The 15286-nt window shown below is 38.6% G+C and overlaps 1 protein-coding gene across 1 annotated transcript in view; it reads left to right on the top strand.

The window, feature by feature from the left end:
- PHLDB2 (pleckstrin homology like domain family B member 2) overlaps positions 1–15286 on the top strand; it is a 247524-nt gene that overhangs the window by 210297 nt on the left and 21941 nt on the right. Inside the window, 4 exon segments of the mRNA XM_021070391.1 lie at positions 790–879; positions 4473–4616; positions 7674–7814; positions 8980–9079. Coding sequence (XP_020926050.1) covers positions 790–879; positions 4473–4616; positions 7674–7814; positions 8980–9079 — 475 coding nt within the window.

The raw sequence follows: 15286 nt of genomic DNA, 5'->3' as shown, positions 1-15286 counted from the left end.
TTTCCCCTTGGAACAGCGGTTCAATATTCACTAGTTCAGTGTCCATGGCAATATTTTAGAACACAACTACTGCAGATGATGAGAATCGACTATATATGAAAAGGTAAAGGGCATAGAATAGCTGAAACACCATGCCGTACAGTAGGAAAAAAATGTATTGGGGAAATAACAATTTGAAAAATAAAAAAAAAAAAAAGAACAAAGTTGGAGGATTTAATCTGATTTCAAGTTTCACTGTAAAGCTATAGTATTTAGAGGGTGTGGTGCTACAAGTAGATCAAAGCAACCTGAGTCCATAAACAGACCCACACATATACTGTCTCTTGATTTCTGACAACGGCTCCAAGACAATCCAGTAGGGAAAGGCAAGTCTGACATATGATGCTGGGTCACCTAGGTGAATATGAGAAAAAAACAATGAACCTCTACACCATCCATCCTCACATTATACATATAAATTAATTAGAAATGGATTATAGACCTAAACATAAAACTTTCAGTGATAAAGTATCTGGAAAATACAGATGTGCAAGTACATCTTCATGGCCTTGGAGAAAGCAAAGATTCTTAAAGAGGAAAAAGCAAAGGACTTATATCCAGGATATATCAAAAACTCAATAATAGTAGATAACAAGCAACACGTAAAATTTTAAAAAAACAGATGAAAGATTTGAATTCAAACACTTCACAAAAGAAGTTATGTTCTTTCAAATGAAAGAACATTCAATGTCATTAGTCATCAGGGAAATACAATGTTGACTCAACTTAATAGATTTTGTGTTCCTTCAGGAAAAGGAAAATCTTTGTAATTTGGAAAAGAAATACTCCAGCCTCTCTGGGGGGAAAGGGTTTCCTGTCAACCCCAATACGCTAAAAGAGGTAAGCTGTGATTTTACATGTCCATCTGCGTCACCTTAGAACTCAGGAGAAGTACCTCAGTTTTACGTGATTAGCTGACTAGAAAAAACACTAATTGAAATGGCTTATGAAAGTACTTAATGCTTGGATGATTTTCCTGCCTTTCATTGTTTATGCTTTGAGTGTTTCAGGAATTATCTTTGTGTCTAATGCAGATGTATTCTGTGTGTGTGTATACTTTGCTTAACAGGGATGTTTTAGTTTACCTTGGAGTTTCAAAAAATTTAGGATCCAGATCAAAACTAGTCTTAAATTCTCTCCTTGGAGGTCCTGTTGTGGATCAGTGGATTAAGAACCTGACGTAGTCTCCATGCGGGTAAGGGTGTGGGTTCAGTCCTTGGCCTTGTGCAGTGGGTTATGGATCCCATGTTGCCACAAGCTGCAGCGTAGGTCCCAGATGTGGCTTGGATCCTGCATTGCTGTTGCTGTGGCGTAGGCCTCAGCTGCAGCTCTGATTCGACCCCTAGCCCAGGAACTTCCATATGTCGCAGGTGTGGCTGTAAAAAGAAAAAAAAATTCTTTCCTTCTTGCATTTTCCTTTCTCAGTTTCTCCTTTTTCCTACTTCATTTCTCTTTCTCTTAAGTTTTCTAGAACATGAAAACACTCCCAAACATCTCTTTTTCCCCCAATATTGTCTCTGTTGTTTTTCCATTAAATTGGAAAATCCTGTTGACATTAAACTATACACCTGTTTTATCCCTAACATCCATCTTTCCCCATTCCCCATCACCACCCTTTCCCAAATATCTTTTTATAGGGATACAGTGCTACAGTGGTAGAATATTTTAACTCTAATTTGGAAAATTAAAACCCTGACTGAGAAAGAAAATAGTTTTCCTAATTTTTTTCATAAAACTAAAGAAAAATATTGCTTCTGCATAAAACTTTGCATAATAACAAAAAGACCCTTTGTAAATTACTTATAAAACCCAGCAGAGTTAGGAATCCTACATAGAAATGTGTGTGTGTGCATATGAAATAAATGTTGGGAAGCATTTTGTGAAATATTTCCACACAAGCTGTATTAGACCTTTCAGTTTCATAGTTTCTCTCCATTATTTAGAACACAGAGCTGGCAGACAGCGAAAGTGTGGTTGTGAATGGAGTGTAGTGGAATAAGATTATGTCAGCAAGGTGAGCCAAGGCTGGGTCTTTTGAATCATGTTAAAAAAATAGGATTTATTTCATGTGGAAGTGGCATTATTTGAGGTCCATTTGCTAAAGACCACTCTGGGCTGCTGTATTGGATTATAAGGAAGAGGTGCTGGGAAACCAGTATGGCTGTGATTTGCTGGTAACTTGGATTCCAACAAAGGAAGAGAGGTGGAGAGAATTAGCTGGATGCAGAAATACTTTGCAAGTGGAGTTGACAGGTCTTGTTGATAGATTGGTTATGGGGATGAAGTAAATTAAGGATGTTGTCAGCAGTGCTGTCATTATTCCAGTTTGAATAATGAGGTAGATGGTGAGTAGCTTTTACTGAGATGGGGAAGATGGGGAAGGAATAGATTTAAGATGGAAGACATGCAGTTTGCCTCTGGACGTACTGAGTTTGAAAGACTTGTGGCTTCTCTTTACCTCTTAGAAGAATATAATCTTTCCCGTCTGTTAAAGAGTTGTTCTTATTCTATGCAGCCATCCTATTGTAAAAAGACCCTTTGGCCTTTTTACCATATTTGTGTGTCTGCAACTATTGTGTTTGTTGAGTAGCTGTGTTCTCTTTCATGTCAAGCGGATTTGATTTTCTTCCTTCCTTCCTTCCTCCCTCCCTGTTCTCTCCCTCCTTCCTTCCCTCTTTCTTTTTTCTTTCTTTCTTTTTTTTCTTCTTAGGGCTGCACTGACAGCATATGGAGATTCCTAGGCTAGGGGTCGAATCTGAGCTACAGCTGCCAGCCTACACCACAGCAATGCCAGATCTGAGCCACATCTGCAACCCCACACCACGGCTCACCGCAATGCCGTATCCTTAACCCACTGAGTGAGGCTAGGGATCGAACCCGCAACCTCATGGTTCCTAGTCAGATTCGTTTCCGCTGCGCCAGAATGGAAACCCTCTTTCTTTCTTTTTCTGTTTCTTTCCCTTCCTTCCTTTCTCCTCCCTCTCTCTTTTTCTTTTTTTTAAAGAGTGATGAATTTATATCTAACTCTTAAACAAGTCCCACTTTTGAAAAATGCCATACATTTTTGAAGTAATTCATTAAGTTATATATAGTCTGTCACTCATATAAGGAACCAAACCTTGCTTTTGAAAGATTCTACTATCTTTAAACTTCACAAAACAATAACTCAAAGTTGTTACTCTTTATTCTCATTCGTTCTCAAAGAAAAAATAAAATTGCATAACCCAGTTGTCAACTTCCTTTCTTTGATTTAATCTTAAAAAACTTCGCATAGTTTCTACTGCCCCTTTCTGAAGTGCAAGACCAAATTCAGCAGCATTTTATACCTCCAATTTATAAATAGTCCACTCTGGCTTTCTCTACTTTGTCAGAATTATAAGTTTTCAGTCAAAACTTTGCTTTCCAGCCTGGAAAATTTTGCTTCAACAGTATAACAATATCTTGCCTTTCCTGGAATCACTCTTTGAAAGAATTGATGAGCAAATAGAAGAACCCAAGAGTTAAATTTAACTCAGTTTCCATTTAAAAGAGATGTATTAATTTATATCCTTTATTCTTTTTTCATTGGTGTGGTGAAAATCATAATTGTTCTGTACGATTACTTCCATGGTAATTTATAAGTGCCTTTTCCTCAAATATAAATTCATAGATTTTGATTGATGGGTATTTTCTCTACGTTGAAGCCAGAACTGACTCATTGAATTTAAAAGTAACTGGAAATTCTGTCCTAGGAATAGAGTTGGGAGCTGGGGAAGCTGCCTTAAATTGAAACACCCTCCAAGCTGCATCTTCACCTTAGGGTGTTTCTGTGTGTGTGTGTACATTGTCTTGTTAGGAAAAGCTCACAAGACTACAAGGTCTTTTTTATTTTCATTTTATTGGAGATGCCTAAAAGTTAGATTCCATTACAAATAAATTATGCTTTATCAATGTCTTGGTGCAAAACCCAATAGTCATTAGTCTACATTTATTCACTCTCTAATGTGTCAGGAAACAGAAGAAGGGAGAATCTCAAGATAAAGATTTGCAGAAAAGGCTGTTGAATTTGAGAGTGATTGCATTGTCGATTTTATGTCTCGGGTTTATTTTTGCATGTGATTGCTTTAAATGCTGTGTAGTGACAACCTTATTCCATCAACAGAATGTATGCTGATACTGGATATTTTAAAATCAAAGGTATTGGGCTATTTATAATAAAGTCATTTTGATTTTGTGCAAGATTTTACTTTTAGTGTTTACCATATCATTTTTCAAGATGAAGCACCCTAAATCCGTTTTAATAGCTGATGATTGCCTTAATGAAACATGTGATAATACCACAGGTATCTGGCTGTGATGCTCTAAGCTAACTCCATTTGTACTGGAGCATTAATACCCTCGCATGCCTCTGCTCTTGCTTTCTTTGTGTTTAACTTCTGAATTCCTCCTTTTAGGGCTATGTCATTGTAAATGAAATTAACGAGTCATGTGGCAATTCCACGAATCTCTCCCCTTCCACTCAGTTCCCTGCTGATGCTGATGCTGTTGCCACTGGGCCTCCCACAGCTGTGCTGGTGAGCCAGCCACAAAATAAAGAGGTGTGTTGGCATGCCATTTCATTCATTCACTGCTTTCCTCATGTCAAAAATTCACCCATGGTTAACTGAAAACAAAGGTGTGTGAGAGAAAGACGTGTCTGGTTGACCAGAGGGCCAGAGCGATGCTGAGTTTGAAAAACAGACTGATTTGAGGGTAGTGCTCTATTAAATAATACCAGAAACCATGAACTATATGGTAGAGAGTAGAGCATTAGAAGTAAGATTTAAAAAAAGAAACTCTATTAAAACTTTAGCCCAATAGTTTTCTTAGAAACCGGAAAGCCTTCCTAATACTCTTGGTTTGAATCACCTCTCTGGTAAAATTTTGTCTTCTATTTTGCTTTGCAGCATGAATTTCTTTTTAATAGTATGCTGCTTTAAAACATCTGGGGAGGGGCCAGTAATAGTAAATTAAAATACCACCTACTGATCCAAGTTGCTCAGTGTGGGGTTTTAAGGAGGCTAAGTTGAAAGATTCTACCCATTTTTAGTGACATGAAAATAACAAAACAATCTGATTATCGATTTCATTTCTTTGTCTCATTCTTTCATTTCTTATGGACACATACATACTTTTTCTTTCTCCTATAAAGCAAAGATCACCTGTCTCTTCTGGATTTATGTTTCCTTCCACCCTTTCTCCTCATCCTATCATTCAACCTCATCAGCCCCTTGGCCTGAAGTCGCAGCTACATCTGTCGACCCTTTCCCTTTAAATGACACACCTCCTCCTCTGCCAGCTAAGAAGCATAGAAGGCAGCAGCAGCTGGAGCAGCAGGTAATTAGGAGCTGGCATTTAGAGTTTGAGAATTTTACCTTGACCACAAATTTACTTATGTGAACTCTTTCCTTCAACTTTTCCAAAGGTATTTTTTAAAAACACAAGGTGCAAGAGTTCTGGTGGCTCAATGGGTTAAGAATCCAGCATTGTCATTGCTGTGGCCCAGGTTCAGTCTCTGGCCTAGGAATTTCTATGTGCCATGGGCATGGTCAAAAAATAAAATGAATTAAAAATTTAAAAATAAAATAGAATGAAAATTTAAAAAATAAATAAAAAGGCAAGGTACATATTTCTTTTTTTGAAGGACATTTCCTTGGTCCTAAGAGTGTGGAGATTGTCAGAAACTTGGAGACCTCGATTGTCCTCTTCTTGCTTTTGAAATGTTTGAGCTAGTTTAACATCCTCTTGCTTCAGTTCCCATTCTACCAAAATATTTCAGCTTACCTCCGGTATTTTAAAAAATCATAATACTTATTTCCATAAAATCCTTGCTGTAAAAAGTTGCAGTGTCAACACAAAATGTTTTCCTTACACGCTATTGAAGCCATAATAATAGACATAATTCCTCAGCTACGAGTCAAATTTTCCCAAACATTTTACAAATATTTCAGTCCTTCCTTCTAACAATCCCGTGAAAAACATACTCTCTCTATATTCATATTTAGGGAACTGAGGCTCAGCGATGATAGTGGCTTATCCAGGATCACACCATAAGTAGTGCATTTGCCCCACAGAACAACCATTTTTTAATTGAACATTTTTTTTTAATTTTAAATGATTGTTAGTTTTTCCATTATAGCTGCTTTACAGTGTTCTGTGAATTTTCTGCTGTACAGCAAGGAGACCCAGTCACACATACATATAGACATTCTTTTTCTCACATTATCCTCCATCATGATCCATCATAAGTGACTAGATATAGTTTCCAGTGCTATACAGCAGGATCTCATTGCTTATTCGTTCCAAAGGCAATAGTTTGCATCTATTAACCCCAAATTCCCAGTCCATCCCATCCCCCCACCCCTTGGCAACCACAAGTCTGTTCTCCAATTTCAACATTTTTTAAAGAAATAATCTATTATTCCAAAAGTTACCTTCCTTTTAGTACATTCAGTGCATACTCATGCTTGAGTATCCAAAAAAAAAAAAAAAACTCTATTCTGAGATTTCTTTCAATTATAATCAAATCCCTATATATATATGTGTGTGTGTATATATGAGCACAGAAGACCCTAAGGAGTCAGTCAGTAGACCTCCCCTCCAAAAATAGGGAGGTGAGCTCTGGTTTGCTATGGCCAGCCCTTACCTTTCCTATAGGTGCCTTTACTGTCTATTACTGTTAGTTAAAGGATCCAATCTCCTCACTGCTTTTAGGTTAATAAATATCTGTTATAAATGGATAACTGTAAAGTTAAAGTGCAGATGCTCTTCATGATTGGCATGTTTAAAGACTGATACTGAGTTTAATAACTCAAATTTGCATTAATTTTTACATATTTCAAAAGCCTGAGTTTAGTACAAAAAAATGATCAAACTTAAAGAACCTCTAACTAGGAAATTACTATGGAAGACATTTTAGGGAGAGGGCAAAAAAAAGTTGGATAACTTTCAAGTTGGCAAAAATTTTGCCCTAGGAATCTGAAAAAAAAAAAAAAATGAACTAGTCAACAGGAGGATTTTTAAATGTGAGGAATTACTGTAGAGGCTCCATAGGCAAGATCTTTTTTAAATCTAGAAGGATGCCTTATATGAAAACATTATGTGGATTTGGAATGTGTTTATGTGATTGAAATATGATTCCAGCTTTAAACCAACTTCCCTGTTTACTCTTTCTCTTCGTCTTCTTCCTTCTCCCTTTTCTTGTCCTCACACTGTGATCTGTGCCATCACACAGAACTGTCCAGACAGACAAGGGGAGAAACTGCTTACTTGGCTTTGTCCACTGGCTGTTCCGCCATCCGCATGGCAACCATCATAATAATTTGTAAGTTGTCCTGAAGCCCCAAGGCATCAGGCACTACTGTGAAAGTAATGAGTGACTTAAAAAAAAAAAAAATCTTCTAGGTTCAGTAATAAATTCTTCCATTGTCAAGGTCTCTTACCAAATGCTAGCTCAAGTCTCTTGATGAATGAACACAAGTATAAGTTGAATAATTTTCTGGAATTCTGTGTTAAAAATTCCAAAACTTCTTTGTGAATGCTTACTTCTTAATTTCTTCAGTGATCCATTTCATTTAGTCAAGTTTTGCTGTTCTGATTTACATTTGCATGCAAAGCATTTTAGAAGTCTGGAAGAAAGGAAAAAACAGCACCAAGAAGGCCTCTATCTGAGTGATACTTTGCCTCGAAAGAAAACCACACCTTCCATATCCCCACATTTCAGCAGTGCTACTATGGGGAGAAGCACCACCCCAAAGGTAGGACATGGGGAGAACCACGGGCTTCACCTTCAGTGAGTCTTTTTATCTTTATGTTGACTGACATGCAAAGGCCCTTATGGAAAATGCTACATAATAAACCTTTGAGTTTGCTTGTTGGGCAGATATCATAACTAAACTGCATTTTCTGTCCTATCCAGAGGACATTTTGAATTATACTCTCTGGGACCAAAGCCACCTGGTCCAGGCAGGGTATTTTCTGCCACCACCACGCAAGTGGTGAATAGCATTCACTTACATGACACACTGCTTTAACTGCATCCCAGATCTGGAAATTGGAGGAGTCCAGGAATAATAGCAACAAGTATTTATTCAGCCATTTCTTTGAGCCTGAGACTGGGCTAAGCCATTTATGTGGATTATTTTATTGTAAAACCCAACAACACTATGCTGTAGAAGTACTCACCACTATCCCCATTGTACACATGGATAAACTGAGGTGGAAAGAAGTGAGGTGACTGGCCTGTGTGCCCTCGGCGGGTCGGCATTGAAATTTGAATGTGAACCCCCGTGGTCTGATTGCTGAGTTGCCCTCTCTCCTGTTCTGCTGTTTCATCTGAGGAATCACTGCAGGAAGAGGGAAAAGGCAAGTGAGAAGGGATTCTGAGTGGGATAGACTTTGGGGTATTTCCCTTGCCCTTTATTTGAGTAACTTTGCTTTTATCTACTTTATAAACTGGTATTTCAAGTATGTTACACTAAGGATTTTGCTATTTTGAAAGAGGTTTCTCCACCTGATAACTAGGAGTAGATGGAAATTGGTGCCCTTGTAACAAGTGTAGACCTTCTCTGTCCTGGTGCATGACGTGCATGCGTCCTTGTTGCTGCATCTGGCCTCTGCTTCTTGTGCATGAAGGACTTTGTGTAGTTCTCCGAGGCAGTTTTGGACAGTGTTCTCCCTGTAGGTCTTTACTTTTGAAATTGCTACACTGAAGCAATGGCTGTGATGCTGCGACTGCCGTGGAGCTCCTGGGGAGGGACAGTGACTGGCCTTTACCATTCGGCATCAACGAACAGGGTGCAAAGACCTGCCTTCCCCACCCTCTGTACTTAGATGGGATCTATGGAGACAGCGATGTGGCCATGTCCAGAAGGACCGTTGGGCCTGCAGTTTGCCTGAATGATTTCCTCCTGGTTTTCGCAGGGCCACCTGCCCCTGGGACAGAGCAACAGCTGTGGCAGCGTGCTCCCACACTCGCTGGCAACCATGACCAAAGACTCAGAATCTCGGAGGATGCTCAGAGGTATGTACCTTTCAAATCAAGGGTCATGTCCTTTGTCAAGCATTAAAATTCCTCAGGGAGAGGGAGCCAGAGTAGAGTTGGGATCGTCAGAGAGAAGATCAAACAACATCCTCAGCTTTACTCTTAATATGTCCCCTTTGGGGAGGGATATATATATATATTTCTTTATTGTTGTACTAAGATCACTTTTCCTATATAAGCATGTGGCTGCTACATATCCAATGTACTTTATAAATGCAATAGAGTTCTCGAATGAGAAAGGCCCCTGGAGAATTACTAACCTTCCCATTTGATTAGTAGAAAGAAAAACACACTGCTGAGATCCTGAGAGATTACCAGGGCACCTATGTCTCTCCCCTGGTTAATGGCTGAGCCACTCTGTTGAACCTGTGCTAGTGACTCATTGAGGTAACACAGAGCACTCATGGCCCAAGACAGACTTCACTTGGGCCTTTTAATGTGGGTTGGGCTTTTATTCTATGTGATTGTTAAGTTCCAGGTAAACTTTAACTCTCAGCATATATTTTTTCTTTTTCTTTTTTTTTTTCCACAACGGGAACTCCTATTTTTTCTTTAAATAATACATTGCATTTCTAATGGGCTTCTCAAGTAGTCTTTGTGGGGCTAGAAGAAAGTGCTGTAATGCAGTTCCAGAGGTGAGCTTCTCCTGAAGAAGATTAGATTTATTATGTTAACAAGATAAGTTTAGGTCAACTTATATTGGCCCTAACTTTTGAGCAGGCACAGTGTTAAATAGCAAGAATGCAAGTAAATGACATGATCCTTGACCTTGAAATGCCTAGAATTACATAATGAAGAAAGACACATAAACAGGTGATTTCTATAGAATGTGGTAAATGCAGTGATGTACATATGCCTGGGAGATGAAGGGGATGCTGACAGAGTGATGGGCATTTGGCTTCTCAGTGCTTTCATTACTGGGATTGAAACCCTTCACTCTGAGGAGGCTGAGATTCAGTTCTGACTGCTTGGCCTCTTTGCTAAAGTTACCAGGGAATAATCACTAGTACCATCAGAAATATGTATAAATATTGGTGCATGCAGATGCATGTACATATAACGCATATATGTGCTGGACAAATGAGATGTATGGGGACCTCATATCATTACCAGAAGTGATTTAAGAGCTAATAGAGGCTGTGGTATTCATAAAAGTGGTTTAGAATATATGAGAGGTTGACAGTGTTGATATTTGGATGAAGTACATTTGATTGAATTTCTTTTATTTTATCATAATTTCTTAACAAGCTAAAACCTTCTTATAGTTTATAAATAAGAAATGTAAATGAGTATATTTTGGCTCTCATTTATCACTGTTCACTTGTGGGTCAAGGCTCTTTTTTGTCGAAGCATTTTTCTGTGGTATTTATAGACTTGTTTTTAAATGTATTTTTCCCACTGACTGAAGATATCAAAGTTTGGATTGGCCACAATGCCATACTTGACGTCGAAAGCATTTCCTTAAAATAGAGAGTAAGAAAAACTAGACCTTTATACCAAATAGATAGACTAGTAAAAATCAAGAGGTGTTAACAATATCGTCGACGAGGATTCTTGTGGGAATATAGTGAAACTTGAAGGGATGTGTGAGCTCTATTTTCTCACCTGTTTGCCCCTCAAATAATGGGAATCTTTGTTAGGTTCATGGAGGAAAATTGAGCCAGTTCCCTTAGGTCACATCAGGTACCCTCTGCAAGATCTGTTGTCTTTGACCCTGTTCTTCCCTGGTAGGACTTTTTTTGTACATCCCAGAAGTCTGCAGCCTGTCTTCCCTTGCTGCAGCTCTGAGTGGTGTTCTTGCAAAGAGTTTCATGTGGTCCCGATGAGACAGTTTCCAAGGAAATAGAGAACCATCATGTGTGTCTTGATCCAAGAGGATGTGATGTACCGTGTGAGGCCAGGCTGCTGCCCTGGGTTCTCCCACCCAGAGAAGGAGGGGTCAGGGACTACAGCTCTTAGAGCGACAACAGACTGTAAAATTGGCAGGCTTTTCTGCTGAGCCCATCCAGGTGGCCCACCAGGACCAGGAAGGACGAATCATAATTTCATTTAGAATTGTTACACTAGCATTTGTTGACTTCATTAAAATAGCAAATGCGAAGTAAAACCCCCTGGTTTTGAAAAAATTAAACCTCGCACATTTTCATTAACTCAAGTTAAATAGATTTTATCATTTTTATGACTTATGCAATTAACTTAAATGAACTATCTTTTTGCTGCTTATTCGTAATGGATACATCAAGGACCATGGTGTAAGTATAAGCCTTCCTTCAATCAGCACTGTTTTAATAGAACTGACAACATCAATCATGCAGACAAAGATCTCTGAGAGCAGAGTTTAAGGCAGAGAGCCCAGGAACTCAGCTCTTAAAGTTGTAATGATTATTGGCTTTGGTACAACTTGTGAACCCTTCCTTTGTAAGCTTTAGAATGAATGAAATCTTTATCCTTTTGTCTTCTGTTCAATGCAGGAAAGTCCAAGAAAGGTATGACAACCTCCCTGTGTGGTGTCTTTGTTTCCAGCAAATAGTGAAAGGTCATTGTCAAGTCATCTTTAAGAAACCATGAGATTTAAAATTATACAATGCTGGAGCTTTAGCCTAATGATTATTCCTTTCACACAGCAGAGGAAAATTGTTGCACGTTTGCTAGAAACACAATGCTGGGTGCAGCTGCTGTTCATTCACAGGCAGCTGCTTGACCCTCTTTGTTTTGGCTTTTTATTGCAAGGTCAAACCTTGCAGGAAACAGGAGTGCTTCGGAAGCATTGTTTTGTAAGATTCAGGATCTAGATGGAGAAAAGAGTGGGCCTTGTGATGTATAGAGGCTAAGTGTAAAACATGATATTTCTCCTTTATAAAGGGCAGGTATAATACTTCATCAGTCTTTTTCTTTTGATATTATTATATCTTGCTTGATATTTTCTCTGAAGATGGCAGATAAAATTTCTTTGATTAAAAAATATGTAAGACACTTGGCTAGCCATTATGTCTAGTTTTATACACAAGGATAAAAGGGAAGAGTAGTTACAAGTCAGCTGTCTTGAGGATACTAAGGGTAAGCCAAGTTGAAGTGAAGATAGTTTATTGATTTATACTTTTTGATATCTTGTCATCATAAAATTGAGACTGGCTGACTTGAATGAAGCTTTTTTCTGAGAGTCTACTTTAAATACGATGGTTTACTTATTTGTTTGTCTAGGGAGATTATATTTCTCTTTATACATTAGAATGTGAATTTCCTTATCAACATGTAACATTAAGTGTGCTCTCATTTTCCTGATCTTACTAAAATCAGTTCAGTTGTTTGAAAATAAAAAAGGCCAGGTGTAAATAAGGCAGGCTGTGTGGGAGGATGGAAGGATTTAGGAGGCTTCTCCTTATTCATTCCATTTAAGCCTTCAGACTTAGTAAAGAGTGAACAACAGTCTCAATGGCTGGCTGGGAAAAATCACATGCTTCTTATGTGGCTAGGTGCTAGAGATGGAGGATGTTTACAGGACTGGCTTGTGAAGTTTGATGTTCGTGCTTCAAACCATGTAGAATGGATGTTTTATGGATATGATCTTGTGTTTATTCTCCCTGTTTCTAGTTGAACATGTATGAAAGTTTTTTCCCCTGTAACAAATCATTTTTAACTCTGTGCATGTGTCTTATGCTTATTCTTGTTTTGTTAACTTCTTGAGTTCTTCTCTATACACTCAAATTTAATCTAAAAATGTGAATATCTTGCCTTATCAAGCTGGTATTGTTACTAACACCTTCAATGACTGCATGTAGAAGGGTGTGTGTTTCCTGTCCCCTTGTCATCCTTTTTGATCTTGTATCTTTTTCCCTTTCTCTGTCATTCTCCTCCTCATTCCTGACTTGTCCGGCACCTTCAAACTCCGGCTATGGACTGTGGTTAGGAAGAATGAATTTCTCAACAGGTGAGAAATTATCAGAAATACTGATTAATTTTATCCTCTTAAGCCCAGGTTATGATTTTTAAGTCATCTCATTTTCTGTATTAAGGCCTGACTAGCCACTTTAAGGTATATAACACACATTTGGAAAATATTGGCAAGATTATATATCCTACGGTGGTTAACTCACAAAGGACTTTTCAGGTACAATTAGCCAGAACTCATAGAGCTTTGCATTATAATTTTTTTAATGATAATAATAAAGAGGCCTTGCCCATCCAACCTATTGACTCTTCCAGGGCAGTGAAGAGAGTTGAGCTGGTTTGCTATGTGCTATGTCCAGTGACCAACCTCAGATGTTATCAGGTCTTACTTACTTTAAAAACTTTATAAAACACCCCATTCAAACAGCTATGTGCTTATCTGAGGGAAAGATTTAAAGCATTAACAAGGGTCTTCTTTTAAGTTGCCATCCCACTGCTGAATATCATTCTTGCTACAATATTTAAAAGCAAAAAGAGAAACCAAGCAGGGAATTGGGAAAGTCTCATTTTTTCCAATCCACCTGAAACAGTAGATGCATTCCACTTCTTTATTTAACCACTGATATGGTTGGAATTTAGGGATGAACAAGTGAATTCATTCAGTGCCTTTTTATTCTGTGACATCTAAATGCTAAACAAATGGAGTTTCTGTGGCGAACAAGACATACAGATCCTCTCCCTGATAACACTTGAGTGGAGGTTTAGTTGAGCTCACACTTGTTCTGGTGCTACTTTCCTGCACCAGCTTCTTTTTGGACCTCCTACCAGATCCTCTTTTGGTCTCCCGTGCTCGTGTGGTTCCTTCTGTTGAAAGTATCTATACCTTTAAATAGCCAGGACAGACCTGGATCCTAAAACCAGCTCTTGGGGAGCATAGGGGTGCAATTCCGGGTTCGTGCCCTCCTCAGCCATTGGAGGGGTAACTTTTTTTTTTCTAGAATTGTTCAGGAGGGAGGAGGCCAAGCCAGGTGACAGCTGGGTTCATTGTGTTGGCCAGTGGGGGAAAAGAGCAGCTCCATAAGATGGACATTCCCAGTCACCTTGGATCCGTAGGAAACAAAAATGTTGCCTTGGGAAAGCTACTTGTTAACAGCAGCCTTTTTCATTTAAGTTGCCGTGAAAATGCAAGGTGCTTATCCTACCGCCAGAATGGGGGAAGGTTCTCTCAGACACGGAGCAAAGAAATAAACTAAAACACATAGTGAGGTGATCTAGGGAATTTCCGTTCACGGTCCTTAGCACAGTACACGTTGTAACCCAGATGCCCTGTGTCCCCATCCGAAAAATTGGAGCCATATCAGTTTACTATTTATCTCACCTGAGGGTGGTAAGTTCATTTTCTTATTCTGTGGTACTTAAAAAATCCTGCAAGATATGAGGAGCAGGGCATACAGTTGTTTTATGAAGAAATACTCAGCCATTCAAAAGAATGAAATAATGCTGCAACATGAATGGACCTAGAGATTGACATGCTGAATGAAGTATATCAGAGAAAGACAAATATCATGTGATATAGCTTATATGTGGGATCTGAAAAAATGATACAAACAAAACAGAAACAGACTCACGGACACAGAAAACAAACCAAGCGCATGGTTACCTAAGAGGAAGGGTGTGTGTGGGTGGGAGGGTGGGGGGGTGGAATGATGGATCAGGGGTTTGGGAATGGCAAACGCACACTTCTGTGTATAGAATGGATGGTCAACAGGGACCTGCTGGGTAGCACAGAGGACTCTACTCAAAATTCTGTGATAACCTATCTGGGAATGGATATGTGCATATGGCTGAGTCACTTTGCTGTGCGGCAGAAATTACCACACCACCACCAATAAAATTTTTTCTAAAAGAAGAAAAAATGTTTTCACCCTCTTCTCTGCTTTTCCAGGAAAGTGTTAAATGCATTGTAGGAGCTGGCTTTTCCTTATTGTGAAAAATTGAAAGGAAGGGAGGTTGTGGCCCATGTCATTGCCAAGGGGATAATTCTTGTGTGTTTTAAATTACAGGGCTGACTTTTGGGGATTTGTTTTTCATACTAAAACAAGGAAATATCTTCATGTTGTTGGTGCCAGTGTGAAGTAAAAGTATCAGGAAAGATGTGTGTGTGTGTAACCTTTTCAAATAATTTCTGGTTTTTTTGTTTTTTTTTGTCTCCCCTTTTTTTCATTATGAATAATTGGAAACAATTTAAAAGGAGCAGTTAGTAATGCCAAAAGTTCAAGTATCAAAGGTAAATATTTG

This window comes from Sus scrofa, chromosome 13 (genome assembly GCF_000003025.6).
Source record: "Sus scrofa isolate TJ Tabasco breed Duroc chromosome 13, Sscrofa11.1, whole genome shotgun sequence".
NCBI classification, from domain to species: Eukaryota; Metazoa; Chordata; class Mammalia; order Artiodactyla; family Suidae; genus Sus; species Sus scrofa.
This window is presented reverse-complemented; position numbering and strand designations above follow the sequence as displayed.